General features: G+C 40.1%; 1 protein-coding gene across 1 annotated transcript in view; it reads left to right on the top strand.

Moving 5' to 3' along the window:
* FKGP (L-fucokinase/GDP-L-fucose pyrophosphorylase) overlaps positions 1 to 27,247 on the top strand; it is a 269,199-nt gene that overhangs the window by 176,173 nt on the left and 65,779 nt on the right. The window contains exon 3 of the mRNA XM_089808630.1: positions 211 to 581. Coding sequence (XP_089664756.1) covers positions 211 to 581 — 371 coding nt within the window. The remainder of the gene's footprint in view (positions 1 to 210; positions 582 to 27,247) is intronic.

Here is a 27,247-nt window from a genome sequence, read left to right as displayed (position 1 = left end):
GATAGTTTTTCTATTTTTATTCAGTTTGATGCACATTTTTTGATGCTGCCATATTGGTATTGACTGGGAACAGTATTTCTCTCAATCTGCTTTTTTTGTTCTTTTTATTTTGAAGATATTGCGTGCTGATTTTTTCCCTCATTAGTAAATAAAGATCTATTTCTGGCTACATATGAAATGAACTTTGATATTGAAAGATTGTTCTTGCAGGTGGACTTTTCATTATGACTGGAGATGTTCTCCCTTGCTTTGATTCATCAAATATGGTGTTTCCAGATGATGGAGCTTGTGTTGTCACTGTCCCAATAACACTCGACATTGCTAGAAATCATGGTGTGATTGTTTTATCATCTACTAACACAAGTTTGTGCAACAATGACAAGAATTTGTATTTAGTTGAAAATATTTTGCAGAAACCTAGTTTAAAGGAGCTCATTAATAATGAGGCCGTACGATCCGATGGTAGAGCACTGCTTGATACAGGCATCTTTGCAATCAGAGGACAAGCATGGCTAGATATTATTAAACTTTCGAGTTCATCTTCAATCCTGATATCTGAGCTGTTATCCCAGAAAGAAGAGGTAACTTGTTTAGACATGTGCTTCCACCTAAATGCATCATTGCCATTGTTAGATTTATACATGTGGATGTTGATTAATTTTGTTGTATCGCATCATTTTTTTCATATTTATATTTTCCTCAAATATTTTCTGATTGATATTTAAATAAATCACCAGCCTTATTTGATTAAGATGTATAAGATGCATGAGCTTATGTTATCCTTTTTCCCCTTAACATGTAATGACAAATAAAATGGCTCGTAGACATTGCCATCTCATAATTACTTAACTGTAATTGAGTGGCCAATTGTATGTATTCCATGACATTGATTGCCTAAGGTTTCAAAATAAATAAATGAAAAGTTAAGCAAGGTTTTATAGCAAAATGGGAAACTAGGTTAGACATTTATAAGCTATTATGAAAAATACGTTAAGGGATTGATGTATGTTCAATAATATTAAAGGAAGCAAACAGTAAACATACAAAACAGTAATTAAATTTAAAAAAAATCATTTTCTTGAATAAAAAACAGATACATACAATGTGTATGTGTAATGTGTAACTGTTTAAAATTGAGCTTCAATATAGTTTCCAGATTATTGAAGTTATTTTCAATGGGATTTTTTTAGGGCAAGGGTATTTAGAGGTTATCAGATTCGACAAGGACTCCTACAACTTAAGCACCATCTTCAATGTTTACTGCCTAATTCAATATGCTTTGGAATCCGAGTTAACAGAAAGATGAAACTAATAGAAATATTTCTTCAAACAACATCAGCTCCCCAGAAAAAAGAGCAGTCTTCCAAACAACTAGGTAGCAAAATTGAAAGACTGAAAAGAAGACTACTATACATCACTGAGGGGCTATTTTAGAAGACGTCCTTTGAGGTGTATAAATTGATAAACGTGGACTTTTGGGAGATGCTTTGTTGCAAACAATATACCTCCTTTGTCTACATGACGCATGTGGACAACCTCTATATGATCCCATGAGGTAGGCAACTCCTCATCTTCAGTAACCTTCTTTCACCATTCATCTAAACATTTTCTGTTACTGGCAAAACTGCATATTTGTCAACCAAACTTTACAACAGATATCAAAACCATGATCTCCACACTAGACATGTGAACAACATGGTAGACATCAAGAACATCACAGTAGACATGTTGACATCAACGACAACACAATCAACTTCCCATCACCAAAAAGAATAGGTAGTTACTGTTTTGCATCATCCCTAATCAGACAACACAAAGGCACATTTATGAATGGTGACACATGCACAACACAATATGTCTACAACATATAGAAGTGAGATACAAATAGAGGAATGCCACAGTAGATAAATTCCTTTATCACCTTGCACCAATGAAGTGACAAGGGTTGACTAAAGAAATATAAACAAAACATATATCAAGGAGCACATCACAGGGGGGGCACATTACAACAGGTAAACAAAAAGAATTCATTGTACAAGAGGAGCTACTCAAGCATATCACCTACATTGCATCTCAGTCTGTTGTGTTTGTGGAAGGTTGAAACATGCCAGAGGAGCAAAATCAAGCACAATATATGGAACACTAGCCAATTCCAAACAAGAACCTTGGTATAACAAAGGGTCATTTTGGTCATCACTATTACTAAAAGAAAATTTCTAGCTGGTAAATCATGATTAACGTCCATAACCTCATACATATCATCAGAATCACTAGAATGAATATCATCATCAGTTGCATCAAAAGCATCATCTTTTATAATCCTTTCATGAAGTTTTCAAAAATGCTATTTGAAATTCCCATTTTTATTAATTTAATACTTAACTTGCATATGTAAATTAGTAATAAAGTGATCCCCTCGTATATTTTCTTCATTAATGTAAGTCACTTTAATATTCTTATACCTCCATATGTTGGCACTCCTATACCTCCATATGTTGGCACTCCATTTGGTATAGTAACTAAAATGTTATGGTATTAATATATTAGATGCAAACTTGATCCCTTAGAGATTTATAAATAACTAATTATATTAAAGTAAATGCTAGATTTTACTTTTAATTAATTAAATTAATTCATTAAAATCGTTTAAATGCCAAATATTAAACCAGCAACTAATTGTGCCAACTCTTTTGATATAAATGTGGCACCCTTTGACCATCTAAAAGACTTTCCATAAATAGTATGGACCCAAACATCCAAGATAAGATAAGATAAATTTATTAATGTCCAATGAGAGACCAACAAGGGTCTAAGAGATTGGAAAGAGTACAAGGTAACAGCCAAGAGGGAGCAGCAATGGTGTCCGAGGAAAGAACAAGAACAAGCAAGCAAACCAACAAGACAAGGAAGAGAAAAACTAAAAACTAAATTCTCCTCACAGAGGAGTAGTCCAAAATCGAAGGATACAATCCGGGGCATGGGCATGCCCCAGGTCCTCGCCTTTGAGAGCCTTTGGAGATAGGGTGATGCTACCGGGTGTGTCCTCTATGAGGCCTCATAGATCTGATGTGACCCAAGGGAGGGCTAAGAGATTGCTTTGTCCCCCGGGTATTAGACCCAGGCGTGAAGGATGTGATAAATTGGTCTGAAATATGCCTTGAAGGGAACAAGAGCTGTAGAGTGTGATTACAAAGCTGCAAGGCCTCCTGGAGGTAAAGTGCAAGATACTGCTAGTGAGTATATGTGAAAAATGAAGAGAGCGACCTATACTCCCTGAACAAGTAGTAGAACCTCCCCATGACCTTGTAGTAGATGGGGCTTCATAAAACAAAGTGAGTCTCAGTTTTCACCTTCCCAAAGGAGCAGAGGTGATAGATCCTATCCTCTCTGTCAATCTGGTGGTCCTTCATCATGTATCCTGGACTCTTAATCATGTGATCCCTTCCTTGGATGCCGTCACCAATATAATCCCCACGGTGTGTTTTCCTTGTTGTTTGGTGCGACTGTCTTATTTCATCCCCCCAATGTTGTTTTTGTGGTGGACAACAATATGCTCCTTGGTGAACAGTGGCTTTTCTCTAAACAATCTCACCTAATGATAATTTGTCATATTCTGATACCAATGCCTGCATCTCTCTCCCTTGTTCCCTTCAATCCATTTGTTGGTTTGGCTTTGTGCTGTTATTGCCTTGAATTTCAGACGAAGGTCCTTTTATTCCAGCCACACTGTACAACTACTTCTCAAAACCACCCATGGTCTCTCTGTGTGAGCTTACTATGGCGGTTTGCTGGTAGTATTCTCTTGATGACACTCTTTATCGATGATGGTACTAACTTGCCCATTTCCTAGTTGTTGTTTTACCCTTTTTGGTTAAATTTTAAAAAACCTTTTTTAAGTGTTGCAGGCATTGCACAATGTCCTCACCGTTGGTGGGACCACTGCATGGTGGACGTTGTCCAATGGAACTAATGTACGGGGTTCCTACTGTACAACATAACATTTCCTTTCTCTTTTTTTTTTTTTCTATTTTTGTGTTTTAAAAAAAAACTAAAAAAATCTATGGGCTGATTAGGCCTATCGTTTGTTTTGTCCGTCCTTTGCCTCTCGAATTATGGCTTTAACTTCAACCCATTGGTGGTGTCTAGAATCGTCCTTCTATCCAACGTCCATAATTTAATGGCCCCCCATTCTCTGACACCTTCCGTACCTTGTATCATTCCAACCATCTGACCTTAGTCTTTCGTGGCTTTATCTCATTTTGCCCATTGTATTTCAACACAAGTTGCTCTAGTGTAAACCTCATACGTGTAAGGCGTTTTTCGTGCCACGCCTTTCACTGTTGTTGGGTTATGTCCATCACCCATTGTGTTATCATTCGTTGTTTGTCCAACTTATTTAGAGTGTACAACCTCTCTCTTAAAATTTTAATATCTCTTAGCCTGTTCTCAATTTTTGTTTGCAGACTTGGCATCATGAATTCAATAGGTACTATAGCCTCTTGTTCGTACATCAACTAAAAGGGAGTCTAACCTCTTATTACTTTGTATGTTGTTTGGTAGGCCCACAATATTGATGGTAACCTTTCTTCCTAGTCTTCTCCTTTGACTGCACAAAACTTGTAAATCACAAATACCGATATTTTATTAGTCGCCTCTGCTTGACCATTTGCACTCAGATAGTACGGGCTCAAAAATGAGTGTAAAATCTTGAATTTGGTGGTGAGAAACTTTATAATGTGGATTATCTGGATGGGGATATCGTACCTTAAGATTATTTGCTTGTAGAGGAACCTCCCTATGCTCAAGGCAGAGTTATCAGGTAGGGATCATGCCTCTACCCACTTGGTTAGATATTTCGTCGCCACAATGATGTACCTACACCCTCAAGTGCTCTACTTGCCTTATGAGGCTCGACACAGTTCATTCCCCCATCATTCAAACAATTTTTGTGCATAAGATGGGTTCAACGGCATAAAGTCCCTCTTCAACAATCTTCTAGCTCTTTGGCAGGTGTCACAACTCACCACCCGTTCTCTTGCATCATTGTATAATGTTGGCCACCACAAGCCTGCATATAGGACTTTTTGTGTGGTTGTGTCCTACCCTATGTTCCCTCTGGCGGGACCCTCACGAGCCTCCCTCAAAACACTCTGGACCTCCTCCATCACACATTGTCGGAGTACCTGGTTTGGTCCCATCTTGCATAATAAACCTTTATTGAGTTGGAAGGTTTTGCTTGTTAAAACAAGTTTCCTTCTCTTGCTCGACGATATCTCTCTTGGAAATTGGGTTGTGGAAAGATTTTCTCTGATACTAAAGTACTAAGTCGACAATTGCAATTTGGAAAAGAAGGGCATCAGGGAAGTTGTCATTCACTACTTTTGGCAGCTTGTTGGATTTGATACGAGAAAGGTGATCCACGTGTAGTTTTTCCTGGGTTGTACCATGATGTTAAAAGTAAACTCTTGTAGCAAGAGTAACCCTGTACTCACTCCTCCCTAGATGATCGACTTATTCCTAGGTACATTGGTACATGATGGTCTACATAAAAAGTGAATGGAGTAGCCAACAAGTAGTGCTAGAATTTCTATACAACATATACCATTCGCAAGGCTTCCCTCTTTGTCATGCTATAGTTCTTCTCTGCCTTCGACAAAAGTTTGCTAGTGAAGTATAGCGTGTGGTCCAACCTGTGGTCACCCATCTGTGCCAGTGTATCTCCAATTGCAAAACTAGACACGTCGATTTGTTCATAGAACTCTATATCCCAATTGGGGTACGCTAGAATGGGTGCACCTACTAACCTCATCTTCAATCCTTCAAATGCCTCCTCTTGTTTTGTTCCCCATGTGTAGGGCTCCCCCTTCTAAGTCAATTTAGCCATTAGATAGGATACATGGGAAATTTTTTTAATGAGCCTTCGATAGTATCTGATCTGTCCAAAGATCAATTTTACTCCCTTGACATTTGTGGGTGGCTTCATCTCGATGACTTTGTGTGAATTTGTCTTGAGTCCGACTTTACAGACAATGTGTCCTAGTAACTTCCTTTGAGATAGCATGAACCTGCGCTTCTTTGGATCGATTTTAAGTCTTGCCCATCCACATCTCTCCATGCATTCTTGAAGGGCTACAAGGTGTCTGTCCTCTGCACTGAAAATGAACCAATCATCCAAGAAAGCTTTAAAATTGCCAACAAATATTTTGTCAAAGATTTGCAAAATTATCCTCTGGAATGTTCTAGGAGCATTATAGAGTCCAAATTGCATTTGATCGTATGCGTACACCCCATCCTCAACTACAACGGTCATCTTTAGTTTATCCTCTTGAATGATCAATATCTGGTTGTAGCCAAAAAATCCATCCATGAAAGAGTAGATTTCATGTCCGATGACCTCCTCCAGGATGCTGTCTGTGAATGGTGTTGGGAGTGGGTCTTTTAAGGTAATCGCGTTCAAATGTTTGAAATCCAAACATATTCAAATTTGATTTGCCTCCTGTTTTAATGAGATGACAATAAAGGATACCCATTAGCTTGTTTGGTCTTGGAATATGATACCTGCATCCAACATGCATTCAATTTTGTGATTAACTTGCGCAGCATAGTTCTTGTTCATTTTGTATGACCGCTTCATGCAAGTATTGCTCCTAGTACCAACATAATTTGATAGACACATAGCTGTGGTAGAACCCCCTTCATGTCTTTATATGTGCAGGCAGAGACATCCTTGTACTCCATGAATATTTTTAATGTTTCCGCCTTGAGAACATGGTTCTAGTCATCCCCTACGAGGATGTTTTTAGCGTTACCCTCATCTACTATGTTTGTGATCTTCAGCGAGGGCTTCTCACACTTGATTGGGTTTTCCTTAACTAACTTTTGTGCTGGGGCTTCGCTCACCCAAGCCTCTCCCTTGTTGTACTCTTTCCTCATTAGGCTCTATGCATTGCTTCCCTATGTCCACTTTTCCTCTGCTTTTGACTTTGAAGAAGATGCCAAGTCCTCACTTAGTATTTGGGTTTTCTGGTCAATTGTAAATTTCCTTCCACTTCTCTCCCTCGATACCCTCGATAGGGTGTTCCTCTTCCAATCGTGGTTTACTTTTGCTTGCACTAACCAACCTCTACTGTGGATGACATCATACCCCTTCCCTTTCAGCGGGATCACCACAAAATCGAACACGAATTGTTGGGTGCCGATCATTACTCTTTGTGACATTGGTGTACCAATAGCTTTAATGTGGGCCACCCTAGTTTCTTCTAGGTATCCTCAACCAAGACATTGACACCTAGTCACCCATCAATGATGGTATTCATCAGGATGGTGCCGAGGATGCCCATCTCAACCACCGCTGGATCTCTACTTGTGTTGACGACCAACAACATCGGGTCTCTTTACAGCCTGATAGATTCCTGCCTACGGTTTGCACAGTTCGACACTCTCAGAGTTGGTATTGTCTTTAATAGATTCTTTTGTAATTGAGGCATGGTTTGAAGGTCTTCAATTTTCACCTTGATTTCCTTTTGCAACATTCGTTTGAGTATGTTTTGCTCGGCGTGACTTCTTAATGAGATACTTGCCATGTAATGTGTCTTCCTCCTCTCGACCATCATTGCCTTCTCATTATCCTTTGCTTCATGTACCCTCTGCTTCTTAGTAGAAGGGTGTGGGTAGGCGACCTTCTTTGCTTGCCTTCGGGTGACTGTCAACACCCATTCCTCTGTACCATCCCTTTCAATGTTTAACGTGTTTACCTTGAACTTCAGGCAATTTGCATCTTCGTGGTCTCCTAAACCACACCACATATAGAGAAATTATGGTGCCTCTTTTCTTGGGCAATCTCTGGTGAAGTGCCTCCATTGGCTACACACATGACATTGGATCATTGGCTTTCCTTTGGCATCATACTGAGTGGGACCTTGGCTACTGTTATTGTTGTTATTGGTATTATTGTTGTTGCTCCTTCCTCCCCATTAGTTGTTCCGATAGCTGCCAGATGATGTTGTAGTGTTTGTGGGCCCTATGTTTGTTGTCATTGTTGAGGTGGACAATTCTTGTGTCAACAAAAAATGTTAACTCTACATTTTCATATTGTATGGGTATTCCTTTGCGGAATGACCCATTATTTGATAAATGCCACATAAGAGTTTCTTTGCGCATGAGCCCTTGGCATGTCCTACTTTATATTCCGTACACCATAGGTTGCCATCCTCATTCTAGTTGGTGCTACATTTCTCCGTTTTGAATTCTCTCCTCATGCATAGCATGTCCTTTTGTAGGGCTCAGATTTTCTTATTCAATTCTTCATCGCTTCTCTCACCCGAAGAATCATTCTCATTGTCGGGTGATTTGGTTTTCTTCCTCTTTACTGTTTTTCTTTCACTCTCTAAGTCCATTCTCTGGTTGTATGCGTCAACATACGATGGTGGTGGTACAATCTTCATTTTTCTCTTTAGGGAGGGTTTTAATCCTTCAATCAACCAACACTTTTTCAGCCCATCCGCTGGCAGGCTTTCCATTTTTCCAGCTAGCTCCTTCAAGCACCAGGGATACCCTCAAACCGTTTCATCGTTTGCTTGTTTAGTATTGTAAATTTCAGCAAAGATCTCATTATCATCTCTGAGAAACCAAAATTCAGCATGAAATTCCTTTTTAAGGTTTGCCCATCTGAAGATTTTTGCTTGATCTATATCAGAGTATCAATTGATGACCACTTCGTGCAACATCACTAGAAACTATTTTGTCGACTCATCTTGGTTTGTTACTCCTTTGGCTGTCCAGATTGTTTTGCATGTTTTATGGTGTTTTATGGGCTTCTCTTTCTTGTTGCCTATAAACTTAGGTAATTTCTTCTTAGGTGCCATTGTAACTTGTCTAGATATTGATTGTGCTAGTATCCTCGAGCTTGGTGTCCCGAAGTTGGAAGTATTTGAGCCTTGTAGATTGCTTTGTTTCTTGTGCCCTTATGCGCCTTTGACACTCGTGGCGGCACTAGTATCCTTTGCATTTATACTCAGCCTCTTCTTCCTCTCTCCTTTGGGTTCCCCTCACTCGGTTCATAGGATGAGAGATGGGTTCCCAAGTTGACTTCTTATTTGCTCAATATCTCCCTCTCTGTTCACCCCATGATGTTCCTCACTGTCAAACTCTTCACGCCAGTCCTCCCTACAAAACTATTCTTCGCCTCCACCACCAACGACCTTGCCTTCACTGACCACCTTCTCTGGTAGTCCTTTTGCGAGTCTCCTCAACCGTCTTCTTCTTCTTGCCTGCTGTTGCAATGATAATGCTTTTGGATAGCCTCCCTCTTGTCTACTTGTTCTTTTCGATTTTAATTTTTATTTAACAAGTTTGGCATAAATTCATTCTTTGTATATGCAAAAGGAAACAACACATGATATAATAAAGAACACTTTATTAATTTATTATTTGTATACAATGTATGTCACCGCATAGGCATAATCATAACTCTTTTTTCTCCTTTATTCATACTTCCCTCTTAGGGTTTAGTTCATGTTTCCTTTACAATGGATTTTATCTCTCTCTTCTTCCTCCTTTCGGCGTTCCTCCCTTCAATGATGGTAGTCTTGCAGGATATGTTGCCTTAGATTCTCCAGATTGACTTTCTCTCGTCGGTTTGGAAGGAAGAGGAGTGTTTGTGCCAACAATCGAGGGAGATGGGACATCAATCGATCTTTTCGTACTTCTTTTCGTGCAACTTCCATCATCACATGGGTTCCAATGGATGTTTGGATTAGTAAGACAAAGTCAATTATCAACACCCATTCACCTTCAAATAGTTCTAGGTTCTCCTCTTGTTGTTCTTGACAACTACTTCCACGCAGTTTATTGGTTATCCCATTGCTTTCCATTGGTCATCCACACTTTGTTGCTTCCTGAGCTCGTAGAGGCAATGACACCAAATGTTTACTGCCTACAGGTAAAGGTAATTTAATGCATACTACTGATAAAGAGTTATAACGGACACAAAAAGTGTAATGTAACATCAGAGAGCTACCATATCTTCCATTAATATCTATCAAGTTTATATCAAGTAATAAACACAACACCAGTGATACCAATGATAATGCTCTCTTCCTTCTAAGAGAGTGTACATATAACCCTCGAGGGGGTGCAACTTGAACCATCATAACCATAACTGCATACCCCTCGCTCATAATAACTACCGCTGACAAAATTAACTCTTACCGAACAACATGAATTGGTTTTGAACTTGAAAGTGGATTTAAGGGTTAACTCCAAACTTGAAAATACGGTTATGGATTAGTTCTTGACTCAAGGATGCATGTGAGGATTAGACTTGAGGTCAAATGAACGATGCAGTTCAAGACTTGAAGATTCCTTTCCACACTTAATACTTGGATTATTTTGATTTCAATTTGGAATTCTCCTTTTTACTAAGGATTTCCATTTCTTTTAATTCATTACATTCTAGGGGGGATTTCGATGGATGGGACAATTTTGTTGTAGTGTGCAGTAGGAAAAGCGAAAGTGTTTAAGGAGGAGGATTTCTGCACATGTAATAGCACTGCCATGAATTTATGTGTTTTCCAAATGGGGATCTAAATGTAGGTATATAGAAGTAGAAGAGACATGTCTTTATGTTAATCAATATTGGTTATTGTAAGTTAATTGCTATTAGACAATATCAACAACAACAACAATATATATATATATATCTAGACACACACACATATGGCTAGCTGATGATTAATCAAATGCAATAACATTTAATCAATAACCATAGAGCGATTGTCTGTAGATCAATTCAATCCGACTGAAGCTACAACACTCCCTCTTAGCTAGGGAAGATATTGCTTCAATGTAATATCAAGATGGCATGATTGAGAATATCTTTTGATCTCAAGATACCTACAATTTAGATATCATCTCATGATATCAGGAGTAAAAGCCTTAGAATATCAAGTCACGTGATATTCACCAAGTACTCCAAGTAATGGCCTCCCGAATATCAAATAGCAAGATATTCACCAAGTAGTCTGAGTAATGGCCCCCTGAACATCAAGTCGCATGATATTCAGCAAGTACTATGAGTAATGGCCTCTTGAACATCAAATTGCATGATATTCACCAAGTACTCAAAATGTTCATATGGTATGTGCACACGTATCCTAAATAATACTTACCATATGAACATTCATGGTCTGTTATATAATGTATCATAATCTGCTTAGACATCATAATATTCATCATAATAGAAGATTAAGTTATTGTAAGATCGTCACCTTTGAATACCTTCTACAAATGCAAGTGATAATTATTTGGAAGTCGTCACTTCCTCATGATGTACACAGGGGGCAAGCCCATTGAAATCATGCAATCATACACATGGATTTTCAGACTCCTGAATATCAATCTTTTGAGCTCCTCATCCAATGTTACCTCTAATGAAGAGTAAGACTCCCTCTGGACCTGATATTAATCTTTCTTTTCTTGCAAGAACATCCCCAGAGAGAAAGGAAACAATCAAGGCAAATAGCTCTTATAGTATGTATAGAAATACACATAAGGGATTAACTAGAAGAAGTAAATAAAGGTAGTTCTCAAGATATAATAATAAAAAAATCTTATCACTTGTAGTTAAAGGATATTACTAGAATGATGAATCGCCTTAGGATTTGGGACTGATTTTAGTGTAAGAGGGTTCGTCTTCATCAAGACTCTTTACCTCACATTCTGTTATCTTCCACTCACTCATTCTTCATGTCTTTATTAAGGTTATGCATGTCATTTATAGTGGAGAAGTTACTTTCCTTCAAAGTTATGCGCCTCTTTATAACCGGTATAGTGTTGAAGGTTAGTCATTCATTCGCTCACTCACCACCCTTTCATTATACTTCATGTAAATGTTCTCCAACTGGTGCAGGGGCACCTTGAAACATAGGGTCCTCACCATTTTCAATTTTGTTGTGATGTGCTCCAAGAGAGCTTTTGTAAGTAGAATAAAGGTTTGAGGACCTAGGTGTGTTTTGGCAACATTAACTAGGGGATAGGAAGTCATTAAATGTCCTTAGAATCAAGGCATTCCTTGCCATAAAGCAATAAGTGACCTAGAGTATAGGCCTCTAGCCTAGGGAATGGTCCCTAGCATGGAAAAGCTAAGGGATGACCAAATTAGCAAGTAGGAGATGTTAAAAAAATTGCAAAAGTTGCCATGCAAGAAAAGTTGCAATTTTGCAAAAGTTGCTGATCACCTTGCAAGAATCCTGCCAAACTTGATGGAAGCCAATGGAAGCCCTAAATGGGAAGGAAAAAAGACCTAAGGGGACATATTTAAACTCCTAAAACATTAAAGTTGCCAGATGGTTGAGTCAGTGTATGGACTGAATATTGGAATGTTGGTTTTTGACTGTAAGAAGGCAAATTTGAGAGTAATGAAAGCTTTTGAGAGTTAGTTTAGTTGCTATATCACTTTGGCATTGTAGATATACTTGTTTAGAACATTTTTTGTTCAGTAGAGTAGGTTTGTTTGTTTCATTTTTCATTGTTTGTAAATTCTTTTCTTTATTGCCAGTCTGCTGTCCTAAATCAGGCAGTTGGCATTGGAAATGATGTAACTCACTATCCCACCGTAGAAACAATACGGCCTCCTGGGGATAGTGAGTATACTCTATGTACCTCTTAGCAAAAGGAAGGGTCCTCAAAAGCATGGGAAGCAATTTTGAGCTCTTGCCCTAGGCGAGCCAAAGCATGCCTGGCTAGGGAATATTGACATTGTAGAGCTCCAAGACAGCAGGGTTGTGGAGATTGTTAGAAGAGTGAACATAGAGGTTGAAGGGGAGTAAGAGAAGATCCTTTGGGTAGAAGGAAAAGGTGCTACCAATCCATTAAGGCACCTAGCAAACCCAACCAACAGGTTGACCTTGGAAACCCTTAAAAACCTCAAATTCAGCAGAGGTACTGTACGGCAGTTCTGAGGTTTAAAACCTTGAAAATCTGAGAGTACTCATGATATGAATGGGGGTCTGTGAAGACAGTTTGGATTGCTTAGTGGTGAAAATTTGAAGAAATTCCTAATTTCTAGAAACAAGAGGGCTAATTGGGGCTCTTTCTTGTAGCCCTGTTTTGAAGGGAAATTGTGAAATTGGCAAGAAGTACAACCATAGAGAGTGACTTTGGAATACAAAAGAAGTGTATTGTAAGGTTTTGCATCTCCTCCATGACCTTGCAAGTTGAGTGTGAAGAATGGTCAAAAAGACCTAGTTCAGTTGGAAGACCTTGAGTACCCTCCATCTAGTGTGGGAACCTAGCAGATGGCAAGATTGTGGACTGGGGTTTAGGATTGGGGGATCTTTGCTTAATAGGGATCCTATAGGCCCATTTGGTGATCTAGTAAGACACCTTAGGTCTCAGAGGCAGACTGGAAGCATGAACTTGTGATTAGTTCATCCCTACTCTCCCTCTCACCAACTCAATGTTGATAAGACTGTAATAGATTGTTAATTCAATAAATTTGCAGTGTAATTTGCAACTAGATATTTGCGAAGTAAGTCAATATTCTGCAAGGCTCTAATTGCAAATTAAATCGATATTCTTGAAGGTTCAAATAACAGATTTAGTCAATGTTTGATGGCAATGTGAGTCGATGTTGTCCAAAGCCTGAGCCGAAAGGATGATAACAACCATGAACAATCATGATGTGATTGAGTGGGAAGCCTTATTAGTTGATTTTCCAAGGATTATATTGTTGAACATGTCGAATAATTGAGAAGAGGGGTGAATCAGTTATTCCAAAACTCATTGTTAAAACTTTACAGATATCGTAAAGTAATAAATCATTCAAATTATTAAGACAGTTATAAACATAAAACAACAAGAATAGTAAACACCATATATAATGTGAAAATCCAAACTGAGAAAAACCACAAAGAAGCTAATTGTCATGAAAGTATACACTAGTTAAGGAGACACTGGTTAAAATGATTTTTATAGAGGGCTCACTGCCAATATGTGTTTACTGTACTGGGTAAAGAAATTACTGCACACAGACAATGGATCAGAATAACAAAACTTCTTATATTATTTTGCATACGCCAAAGATATTACATTATCCTTATGATGCTGATGATTACAATGATCCCGAAGGGGGGTATATATACATCTTGAGGAACCTTCTCGAAGGTGTTTGTCGGCTACATACAACATGTCGGCTACACAGAAAGAACCTTCCCGAAACACACATCTCGATACACACAAGAACCTTCCTGATATCGACGGGAACCTTCCCGATACTGATGAGGACCTTCCTGATACCAACGACATACATCCTGACATACCCTGTCGGCCGATACCGATGACATACATCCTGATACTGACAACATACATCCCGATACTGATGACATACATCCTAATACTGACGGTATACATCCTGATACCATATTTACTGACAACATCATCCCCCCCAAAAAGAAAAGTCGTCTCTAGACGACCACACAACAAAACTCAACAACTAACTACATTTATTCGTAAAAACAACATAGTCATAGACATCATGAACCAGAGAGCTGTGTCTCAGATTGTGAAGACTAGTTGCATTGAAGCTGATACACTTGATTTGTCCGGACCTTCAAATCAGCTCTGATCTGAGAGTTCTCTTCCACTACTTCCTTCAGTATCAATGCAACCTCCTGACATTTAGCTTCTTTCTGATCATGAGCCCTCTTCGCTGAGTCCTTCTCCTGAAGTGCTGCTACCAAACGGTGCTTCGCTGCTGCTAATTGCTGTTCTGCCTGCTGCTTCCCTCGTGCACTTTCCTCGAGTTGTGCTGACAGGGCGGCCCGCTCTGCTTCCCATGCAATCTGCTGGGTGGCAAGTCAGTTGGCTATCTCCTCCCGAGCCTTCTCCGCCGTCTCCAAGCTTCCTGCCCAGCCTCTGCTCGTCTTCTCTCTGTAAACACGAACTCTGCTAGGGACTTGCTTCGCTTTGTGATGTCAGCAATGCATGAATAAACATCCTTATCCTTCTCTTCCGCTAGCTGTAGAGGGTTTGTCACCTGCACCCCTCCATCTACTTTCTCTGCTGTTGCTGCACTCTGATCCTCCACCACCGGTACACAGACACTGCATGCCTGTAGCAACTCTAGGTCTCATCAACTGGTCATACTTTCGACGACTGATAATCTGCAATGACTGGGGGTCTAGGGGGCAACTGCTGATATTTTCCCCTCCCTTTGGCATCATCCGTAATGCATTCTAAACATTTGTTGACGTTTTTTTTTTTTTTAAAGAAAACCTCCTGTCACCCTTGTAAGTTCCAGCTCGAAGTGCCTTCATAAATTGTCCTCCCCCATTCAGGAAGACCCTTGTGCCGCACTTAGGTCTTCAAATCATGCATTGCAGAGAGCAAAAGATACTACCAAGTTTCCCTCTGAAGTTGCCCTACAAACGCTTTCACCCCTGTCTATGTTCCGTACATTGTACGGAATGCAATGTATTCGCACTATTTCAATTTTTTTTTGTTTGTCGTACTCCATGTGGGTGTAACGCCGTATGATGCCCTGACTGTACAATAAACATGTCGTACAATGTATTCATGTCGTGGTGTTTAGCATTCAACCGTATCTTGCACTTGACCGTACGGTATAGCAATTTGCATAAGTGGGGCCATACGATCAAAATGATCTTCAACATCGCATAGGGGTGTTCTAAAAATGCCATACGGTACATCCCAGTGCCTCCAGAAAGTCTTCGAGTTCCGTATGGTGCCCGTCAGAGAATTTAATCTTGAAACCCATACGGTGCCAGGAGTTAATAGCCGTACAAACAATTGTCAAAAAAATGCCAATAAAAAGTGCCATATGGTAGGATTTTAAAGTGTCGTACGGTGACACTAAAAACATCGTACGGTGTTCATTACTTGTCGTACGGTTCCTTCATGAAGCCATACGGTCACTTGACCGTACGGTGCTTTTCTTTCTCTCTCTCTCTCTCTTTTTCTTTCTTTTGAGTGATGTTACATATGTACAATATTTACATATATACAGTACTTATAGTTGTTCTTTTCTTAGTTGTTCGTTCATGGAGGTGCATTATTTCTTCCACGATAGACTTTCGACCCATTCACTGCATCGGCTACTTCCTTCTCATCGAGCATCCATAATTTTATTGCTCCGTTATCACCCACTTCCCGAATCTGGTGCGGCCCGACCCATTTCACTTAAAACTTATCTTGTTTGATCTCGTTCCGTCTGTCATACTTCAACACCAACTGTCCATCATACTTAAACACCTACTGTCCCGGTTGGAACATGTTCAATTTCAAGTGTCTATCATGCCATGCTTTGCGTCTGTTCTATGTCACCTCCGTTGTCCCTTGTGCCTGCAATCGTTGCTCATCAAGTTTATTTAAGGTACATGATCGCTCCATCTGGTTTTCTATATCGCCCAGTTTGTTCCCGAAGCTAGGTACCATGGACTTCGTTAGTTGCCCCTTCTTGCCGTCAATAACACCTCCACTCCGTACTACTGTAACTTTTATTAAACCCTTCCTCTTTGTTTCCTGTGCAGACCATATGATGTGTCTTCCGTGCTGCTGACACCTTTCTGTTATATCCATGGTTCGATGTAACATTTTCTTTCTGCGCAGTCGTGTAGTGGGATCTTTCCTTTTTCTGGGTTCGTACTGTATGTTCTTCCCCTCAGCTTCAGCCATAACCGCCTTTCCTTCTTCCGCTTCTCTGTATTCCTTCGGACATTCATTTTTCTCTTCTTTCTCACCTTCGTCCACCCTTAACATACTACAGCTCAGAAAGAGTTCGTAGTAGTCTACTCGTGGTAAAGACCATTGACATAATCCAAATCGTCGTCCATTGATCCTCCTTCCAACCAATCTGGTTCCATACGCTGCCTCCCTTCATCTTCTTCTTCAGAATCTGATGTCAAAGCTTCTTCCCCCACCATTTGGGTGCATAAATCAATGATGTATTTCCGCCCTTTGCTTTCAAGTGATAGAGTATTTTTCTTCCAGTAGTGTTTAACTTTGGCTTGTATCAGCCACCCCTGGCCCAGAATGACATTGTATCGCTTTTGCTTCAGTGGGATCACGACGAAGTCCAACAAAAACGGCTGTGTTCCAATCGTCATTGGTTGTGTTGTTAGGACTCCCAATGGCTTGATTCCATGTTGATCGGCTGTTAGCAGCTGGAATGTAGGTGGCCACAATGTCGGCTGTCTCAACCTTTTCCAAGTATCCTCTAGTAGCATATTGACACCGGACCCTCCATCTACAATTGTGTCCATTATTACAGTCTCGAGAATGCCCATTTCGATAACTATCGGATGGAGTCCAGATGAAAGGGCTAACAGCATCGGATCTTCTGCATTTGTGCCACCTTCCTTCTCCCTTCCTTGCTCTTCTGGTTGCTTAGCAATTAGAGCTATATTCGTGAGTGTTGTACGGAGTTAACGCATAGTGAGCAACAGATCATTTATCTTGATGGGTACCTTGGTTTGTAATATTTGCCGTACGATGTTCTGTTCTACGCAGTTCCGTGCGGAGGTACCAGTCGTGTCCTTCAAGTGTGTCGTTTTTGCCTGCGTTGCTTTTTGGATCTCTGCCTGCACTTCCTCTAGTCTCTTCTTTTCCTCTGTCGGGTCGGGGTATAGTTTCGCCTGCTTTCGAGTGATGGCTGAAACCTCTTCTTCGTCCGTCCCGACGGTGATCAAGTTTACTCCTGACTTTGGGCAGTTAGCATCTTCATGATTGCTGGGTCCGCACCATCTGTATAACAATTTCGGTGTGTTCGCCATTGTGCACTCTCGGGCAAAGTGGCCCCACAAATTGCATACACGGCAATGAAATATCAGCTGGCCGTTCGCATCATATTGAATTCGACTCCTTCCGCCATTATTGGTGTTGCTACTGCTGCTGTTGTTTTGACTGCGCCGATTATTTCTAGGTTCATTGCTCGGTTGTACGCTTCAATGTATGTCGATGGCAGCACGATCTTCATCTTCTTTCGTAGGTTCGGGTGAAGGCCTTTAATGAACCATCTTTTCTGTAGCCCATTAGTCGGCTTATTCTCCATTTTATTGATCAAGTCCTTCAACTTCCTGGCGAAGACTCAGACTGTTTCATTCTTCCCCTACTTAGTATTGAATATCTCCGCTACAATTTCATTATCGTTGCACGAGAGTTGAAATTTTGCGGTAAACTCCTTTTTAATGTCATCTCAATTGTTTAACTTTTGTTGATCGGTATCAGTAAACCAATAAATTGCCACACCTCGTAGGGTTGCCGGAAATTGGCTCATCCATTTGTTTGTATCCGTTATGCCACTGGCCCTCCAAATTGTTTCGCAAGGTTTACAATGTCGGATGGGATCAGCTGCTCCATCACAATCAAATTTAGGCAACTTCTCCTTTGGTCCCGCCATCCCGACACTAACGCTTGGTATCCCGGTAGTTGTGCTGTTTGGTGAAGAAAGGTCTCCGTTAAGCGAATCTGTCCCTTCTGGAAGTGTATCGCGGATGAAGAGTTCACTCCATGCTCTTGCTCCTTTGGCACTCTGAGCCGTGTGAGTCAATTCTCTTCCGTTTAGATTCTCTTCCCTCGGCGAATACAAATTCAAAAACTTGTCCCTAGCTTCTTCCACCAACTCCACCCGCTGTCGAGTCTCCTCCAACAAGTCCTTCGCGCTTCTGTGTCCGTTGGCAATCTTCTGGAACCTCCGTTTGCGTTCGTCTTGTTGTGCCAAAATTAAATTTTCTTGCGCAGTACGTATTCCATCTTTTCCCTTTACCTTATTTTGATCTTTGTTAAGCTGATTTGGCATTAATCTTCATTCCTCCCTCCCTCTAAGTTCATAGGGCAACGGCGCCAAATGTTTACCGTACTGGGGTAAAGAAATTACTGCACACAGACAATGGATCAGAATAGCAGAACTTCTTATATTATTCGCATACGCCAAAGATATTACATTATGCTTATGATGTTGATGATTACAATGATCCCGAAGGGGGGTATATGTACATCTTGAGGAACCTTCCCGAAGGTGTCTGTCGGCTACATACAACATGTCGGCTACATAGTAAGAACCTTCCTGAAACACACATCCCGATACACACAAGAACCTTCCCGATACCGACGGGAACCTTCCCGATACTGACAAGAACCTTCTCAATACTGACGACACACATCCTGACACATACCTTGTCGGCTGATATCGACGACATACATCCTGATACCGACGACATAAATCTCGTTTCTGACAACATACATCCTGATACTGACGGTATACATCCTGATACCATATTTACTGACAACAGTATGCTCACTGCTGTCTAGCTCATTGCAAGTCGGGCTAACTACCCTTATGCAAAAGATGTATTACAACAGAGATGTATTGTAGACAAAACATAAATTGATAAGATTGCATTTGAATATGCATGAAACAGTTCCACTATTAGCACAGTTACTACTGTCAAGAGCAGATCTGGTTACAAATCTTCTACCAATATACTTCAGTCTGATCTACCACAACTCTCTATGCAAATCTCTCCTTGACATCGTAACACTCTTTTCACACTTATCTTTAGCTTGCATAAATCATTGCCAAGTACTCACTCATAGAACCAAACCTTGCACTACACTACTTCTCAGCTACACTCACACCATACCTTGGATATAGAATGATTTATTTATTTATTTAAACATCCAATATTACATATGTTGGCCAAGCCATAGAGCATGTTAGCCACAATTCAAAAGATATTACAGCTATATTTAATATGCTACTGCTGAACCTAAATATAGGCCACACTTAAGATGCATGCATTCCATATTACATTCACTGAAAGATAGTAAATTATGAAACTGTTGGAACATCACAACCAAGTCCATGACTTGATCAATAAAATATCTGAATGAATTGATGGATGAAACTAGATGAAACCTGTTCAGAACAAGATACAATCATTATACCAAAACAACCTTCTAATGAACTGGAAGAATGTCTAGGTAGCACGAATACCCGAAAGAAGTCTGTAATCACAATAAACAACAAGTGTCAACTGAAACTTCATTCAACTGTAATCACCAAAACATACAAATGTACTGAAAAGATGTATTCCATTTGTAGAAGCAAGTACACCCGACAACATGCACCAAAACTGCACGTACTGAAGTTCTGCATATAATGGAAACTTTGATGTCTGACTGACAACCAACCGACATCTAACCAATAGTGCCAACAACCAACTGGTGCAACTATGTGACTGGTATAAAGGTTTTGACATCAATGACAACAATGCCAACATCTTCTCAAAATGTTCAACATATATATGATATTGATGCAAGAGTTTTTCAGATATAGCATTTCCTATCTCTTATTCATCAACACTGAGCCGCTTGAAGCATGTGAGATGGACAAGTATTCAAACTATGTGAGATGGACGAGTATTCAAAATCTCATTAGTATGTGGCATATTGTTGATTATCAATTTTCTTTTTCTGTTTATACTGTGAGTATGGAGTTGTGGAATTGCAAACACTTTTTCGTGAGAAAACATGATAGTTCAAAAACCTGGGATCCATTAATCAGTAGGATAGTGGGAATGCTTCAGATTGATAGTGTTGCAAGTTTCAGCAATGCTGATTGCATCAGTAACAAAGTGATATAGTGTTGGTCATATGGATTGTATTGAATCCTAGCAGTGCTGTAGTGAATTGCTCGGGACAAGCAATGTTGGGCAAAGAGTTCAATGACCCCAAATTGCTAAAAAGTGACTTATTTAAATTAATTAAGTTAAAAAATTTATTGTTATTGTGAAAGGGATGGCTTTAATTATCCAATTATAAAATAAAGTTTAAAAAATAAAATATTTATATAAGTAAAGTTGTCCAATTACTAAAATGGCCTAATCCTCTAGATTCTTCTTGGAGTTTGTAATGTCCCTTGATTGGAAAGCTTGGAAAGGCAGGACAATCACCTAATTCTGATTTCTTTCTTTATCAAATGATTTCAGTTAAACCCAAATCAAGTTGTTATACCAAGATATCAATTGGTATTTTTTATTTGTGTGAATCAATGTAAAACTCAATAGCAATTTCTGATGTATAATGATTAAATGTGTTAATGAGGTTATTATTTTATCACTTATAGTGATAAAAAAATGCCTTTATCTAATATATAGTATCTGTGTGCAAATCGATATGTGTTGCTTTTAGCAATTGTGTTGCTTGGTCTCCTTATCAATCTGAATATGTAGATATTGCGTTAACCACGATGGGCTGCTGTGTCTTAATTTGTGCTTACAATCTTGCAGCTTCTATAATGTAGGGGATATATGATTCACAATCTTTCTATTACACGTCACTGATTCTCTTTTCTTCCATGCCTTGCTCTAGAATGTAATGCCAATCTTATATACCTTGTGTAGATCTCCCGTGAAGAGTCATGACAGTTGCATCAGAAACAAATTGTAATAAATTGCACCTGTTAAAACAAAGAGCATTGGTAATCAATGATTTATCTATAGATCGCACCCCAATCTAGGATTAGTTATATGCTCTAATTACCCCTACTGCCAGTCTATTGACTTGTATGATCTTATTCGATATTAATTCCTTGGCTACAAATGAACTATTTGATGTTGTCCACATATCTCCGATAGTGTTACTTGTCTCGGCTTATTAGCTGATACGTATTCAGCCCATAGGTGAATAGGAAAGAAACATATAATCAATGCAAAATAATATTCATATATCAAATGCTTTCCATACACAACAATGATATTTCCTACAATGATAATGATGCCAAAATACATAAGTGTTCATGACATTTATAATGTCCGAAATGGTGCCAATGAAATGACACAACTGTGTCCGCACTAGTAATTGTCTAACTACCCCTTTTGCTAGACAACATCGTCCCCCCCAAAAAAGAAAAGTCATCTCCTGGTGACTCAAAAACTAACAAAATTAGGAGACAACATACAACCATACAAACATAGAAACAATATAGACTAGGGAGGAGTTTGTGTCCTTGAAGTGCTTTGCTGTCGGTGCAACTCATACTTCATTAGTGTGGATGCGTAAATCCTTATGCGTCCATGTGTTAACCTCCACTGCCTCCTTTAGGAGAAGTGCTACGTCCATGGCTTGGGCCTTAGCTGTTTGCAATTCTTGGTTGGCCACCTGTAATCTTTGTTTGGCCTTCTCGTTATCGCACAAGAGCGTTGCACGCTCAGCTGGCCCTGCTGTCTGCTGGATAACCAATTCAGTAGCTAACTTCTCTCTAGTTTTCCTCTCAATTGCTATAGACCGCTTAGCTGCAATCCTCTTTGATGCTCTATCCGCCTCTACACGCCTATGAGCATAGTAGACGCCTTTATATGCCCCCACTATCTCATGTGCTAGCTTCTCCATAGGAGTGTTGCACGGTCCCAACTCAGGCTCTGTAGCATAATCAACCAACATCTCTGGTGTTTCCACGATTGGCTTGTTGTCGGTAGAAATTGTGTCAGCTGACTTGATTGTCGTCGGTGTTTCTGTATTCTGTAGCCGACATCGTTGGTAAAGATTTTGTAACCGACGGGTAAATAGTTTGTAGCGGACATAATGTTTGTGGCCAATGGACTCCTTCGGGAAGGTTCAGCGGATAGTATTTATACCCCATCTGGAATCATTGTAAATCATCTTATCTGATCAAGCATAATGTAATGTTCTTGCATATGCAACTAATCTAAAGAGTTTGCTGTTTGTGTTCATTATCTGTGTGCATTTCTTAATTAATCTATGCGGTAAACATTTGGCGCCATTGCCCTATAAATCTGGAAGTTGGGAGGAATGAAGATTAATGCCAAATCAGCTTAACAAGGATTGGAATAAGGCCAAGGGAAAACATGGAATCCGTACTGCACAAGACCATTTAATTCTGGCACAACAAGTTGAACGCTGAAGGAGATTTCAGAAGATTGCCGAAGGAAACCGGAGCACGGAAGAATTGTTGGAGGAAACTCGGCAGCGGGTGGAATTGGTGGAAGAAGCACGGGAGGAGTTTTTGAATTTGTGTTCGTTGAGGGAAGAGAATCCAGATGGAAGAGCATTGACTCCCACGGCTTGGAGTTCCGACGGAGCAAGAGCATGGAGTGAACTCTTCGTTTGGGAAATACTTCCGCAGGGGACAACTACTTCAGAACACCCTTCTTCACCAAGGTTCGCAGCTGTTGAGTCTGATAGTGTGGGAAAACAGTCCGCCGGTGTGGGAGACCCGTCCGCCGGTGTGGGAGTGCAGACTGCTAGTGTGGGAGTGAAGAGCGCCAGTGTTGTAGGACTGAGCAACGCCTGTTTACAAAAACCAATCGTGACGGCGGGACCAAAAGAGAAACTGCCGAAGTTCGATGGCGATGGTACGGCCGATCCCATTCGACATTGCAAAACATGTGAAACGATCTGGAAGGCAAATGGGATAACTGATGAAGATGATTGGATGAGGCAATTTCCAGCCACCCTATGGGGTGTGGCAATTGACTAGTTTACAAGTACAGACCAGCAAAAGTTGGACAGTTGGAATAACATTAAAAAGGAGTTTCTTTCCGAATTTCAACTGTTGCACGATAATAATGAAATTGTTGGTGAGATCTTCAATACCAAGCAGGGAAAGAATGAAACTGTCCACATCTACGCCAGGAAATTAAAAGATTTGATAAATAAAATGGAAAATAAGCTAGTGGATGGACTGCAGAAAAGATGGTTTGTGAAAGGTCTACGCCCAAAGTTGCGGAAGAAAATGAAAATTGTGCTGCCATCATCATACACAGAAGCTTATAACAGAGCATTGAACTTGGAAAGTGAGCAGAAGACAAAGAAAAAGAAGAAGACTAGCTCCTCTAATTCTGATGAGGATGAGCCTTCCGAAGAAGATAGCAGCAACGATGAAGGCAGTAGCAAGAAGGTCCGCGCCCTACAGAAGGACATGATTCGCATGATGGAGTTTAAAAATATGCAGGAGACAAAGAGCAGTGAGCTGTGGTGCACAGAGTGTAAAACCGACGGTCATACTAAAGGATCTTGTCCAAAGAACCAATTCTGTGACATTTGTCAGATTATGGACCGTTTGACAAAGGAATGCCCCTTTAACATGAAAATCAGAGGATCTTCGCAGGTGCTTTTTACACAGGCAGCTTCTACGTCAGGAGGGAATGGAAATGCAAACATTGATGGTGCCACTCCGAGTGGGTACAGGAATAATAGCAGAGGGCAAAATAACAACAATGCGAACAATAACAATAATACTGGCAGTTGAAGTCGAATCCAGTATGATGCAAATGGACGGTTGATTGTTCAATGTCGAGCATGTAATTTGTGGGGTCATTTTGCGCGGGACTGTACAACGGTGTAATGACCCCCCTCAAATCTGCTCTCAAAAATGCTGATGAAAGCTCAAGGAATTTCATGAAACAATTCACATGCAAGGGACATATGACTTATATAGTATTTTAGCTGGCTTTAAATGACTCTTTCTTCAATTTGCATCAATGAGAATCTTGTGCTAGAAGACTCCAAATGGACTACACAATGACCTAACATGAGTGTGCTACTAATTTTGACAATGTTCAGTGTATATATATGATCTAAGCATGAGAAATGAATACCTACAGCCAACTGACATTTTTACAAACAGTTGGTATGCAAACTAACTAGCTGATAAATAATGATATTGAATTGCTTAAATGACACCAGCAACTATTATCTTCTTAATTGCAATGAAATTTCTAATACAATGCTCATGAAATATGGCCAAGACTTTTGGCATTTACATGGATTACAAAATGATAATGCTGGTATAATGCACACTTACAGTTGAAACTTATGATGCCCTAAAAACAATACTAACAAGGGAACCTGGTTGTAGATGGCTGTAATAATTTCCTTCAATGCTGCCCCTTCTGTTTTGCTTTTCCGATTTGCTTTTTCGAACTGTTTTTTCGGATTTGCTTTTTGAACTGCTTTTAGGGACTGCTTTTTCAGCCTGCTTTTTCGGTTCCGCTTTTTCGGACTGTTTTTTCGGTTCTGCTTTTTTGGACTGCTTTTTCGTATCTACTTTTTCAGACTGCTACCATGTTAAATCTCAAGACCATATCTTTCAATGGTGTCAAGATTTCCAGCTTGAAGGGAGTTTGTCCTTCAAACTATTGAGACATAATCTCCAGAAAATTTCCCAATTTCTTTGATATTTCCAAGCATGCTAAAAAGAAGCTCTTCCCTTTCTTTTATAGTGTTCTCACAAGAGCTCAATCCTTCGTTTTCTCAATGTGGGATAAAACATCACTCCCTTTATGTAACTTATGTCTCCAATGTGTTATAAAATAAAGGGGACTCTTTTAATTTAAATATTTCTCACAAACTATAGTCTATGCATTAATAAAGTTAAATATTTAAATTTAACTTTATAAAATAGCTTTATCAATGCATAACAAATCTTATCAATGATAAACAAGTCTTCTTGTCGATTTTAAACAATTACCATCGACATACCGCTGCCATTGGATGTTTGACCATATCCAAGATGACTTACTATAAATAGTAAGTATGCCTAAAGTTGCCGCAAAACCCCACAGAAAGACCTGCAGTTGAAACTATCTAGGCCAAATGGCCTCTAAGTCCCTTTAATGTCCTAGTTAGCCTACGGGACCGTGGGGAAGTAGACTAACAACAACATCATGCTATAAATGCTAAAAATGGGACATTACAAACGGTGAACACACCAAAATTATTATGTTGATGGTGCGGACCCTGCGATCATGAAGATGCCAAGTGCCCGAAGTCTGGAGTGAATTTGATCACCGTCCGGACAGATGAAGAAGAAGTTCTGGCAATTACGCAGAGGCAAGCAAAAGAGTACCCGGACCCGATGGAAGAAAAGAGGAAATTTGGGAAAACACGGGCAGAGATTGAAAAGGCATCGTAGGCGGAGACCTTGCAGCTGAAAGACACCACCGGTACCTCGGCAAGGAACGCTGCGGAACAAAACATCGTATGAAAGATTTTACAAATAGAGGTACCTGTCAAAATTAGTGATCTATTGCTCACAATGCCTCAGCTCTGATCGGCAATCACAAATATCGCGCCAACTGCCAAGTTACCAGAAGAACCAAGCAAAGGGAAGGAAATTGCCGTAGGTGGAGAAGACCCAATGTTGCTAGCCCTCACATCCGGATGGCATCCGGTGGTTGTCGAGATGGGGATTCTCAGACATGTTCTCACAGACACAATAGTCGACGGAGGGTCTGGCGTAAATGTCTTACCGGAGGAGACCTGGAAGAAGTTGGGAAAGCCGACATTGTGGCCACCTACATTCCAGTTGCTCACGGCGGACCAGCACATGATGAAACCTTTGGGAACCTTAAGGGCGCAACCGGTAACTATTGGAACACAACCATTTTTATTGGACTTCGTGGTCATTCCATTGAAAAGAAAAGGATATGATGCTATTTTGGGACGGACTTGGTTGGTGCAAGCAAAAATAGAACATGATTGGAAACGAGATACCCTATCAATGGAGCGCGGAGGCAAAAGATTCATAATTGACCTACACACACAAATGGTAGGTGAGGAGGTAGCATCGTCAAATTCAGAAGATGAAGGCGAAAGTGACGACGAAGGAAAGAGGAGAATGGAACCGAACGAAGGAGTATTGACACTAGAAGGAGGATCGAACGATGACGACCTAGACTCCGTGAATGGCCTTCTCCATTGGCAGATAGAAGACTATGAATTGTTTCTGAGTTGTAATATGTTAAGGGTCGACGAAGGTGAGAAAACAGAGAAAAATGAATGTCTGAAAGATTACAGAGAAGTGGAAGAAGGAAAGGTGGTTACGGCTGAAGTTGAGGAGAAGAACGTACAGTCCAAACCTAGAAAAAAGAAAGATCCCATCGTCCGATACACAGTGAACGGACCGTACAGAAAGAAAAGAATGCATCGCACCATAAAATTAGTTGAAGGGTACCGACAGCAAGGAAATAATCTAGATGTGCGACGATCATAGGCACAGTGGGCGACAGAGGTGACACGGAACAAGCGTAAGGCGTGGCATGTCAAACATCTCAAATTCAACAAGTTTCTGCCAGGGCAGTTAGTACTCAAGTATGACGGTCGGAATGAAATCAAAGGGCAAAAGTTTAAGGCCAGATGGGTTGGACCATATCAGATCTGAGAGGTCGACGACAATGGAGTGATAAAGTTGGGGACGTTGGACGGGCAA

The sequence above is a fragment of the Cupressus sempervirens genome, chromosome 11 (genome assembly GCF_028749045.1).
Source record: "Cupressus sempervirens isolate cs-2001-9-10 chromosome 11, ASM2874904v1, whole genome shotgun sequence".
Taxonomy (NCBI): domain Eukaryota; kingdom Viridiplantae; phylum Streptophyta; class Pinopsida; order Cupressales; family Cupressaceae; genus Cupressus; species Cupressus sempervirens.
The sequence above is the reverse complement of the archived record's forward strand: the minus strand, read 5'-3'. Positions and strand labels throughout refer to the sequence as shown.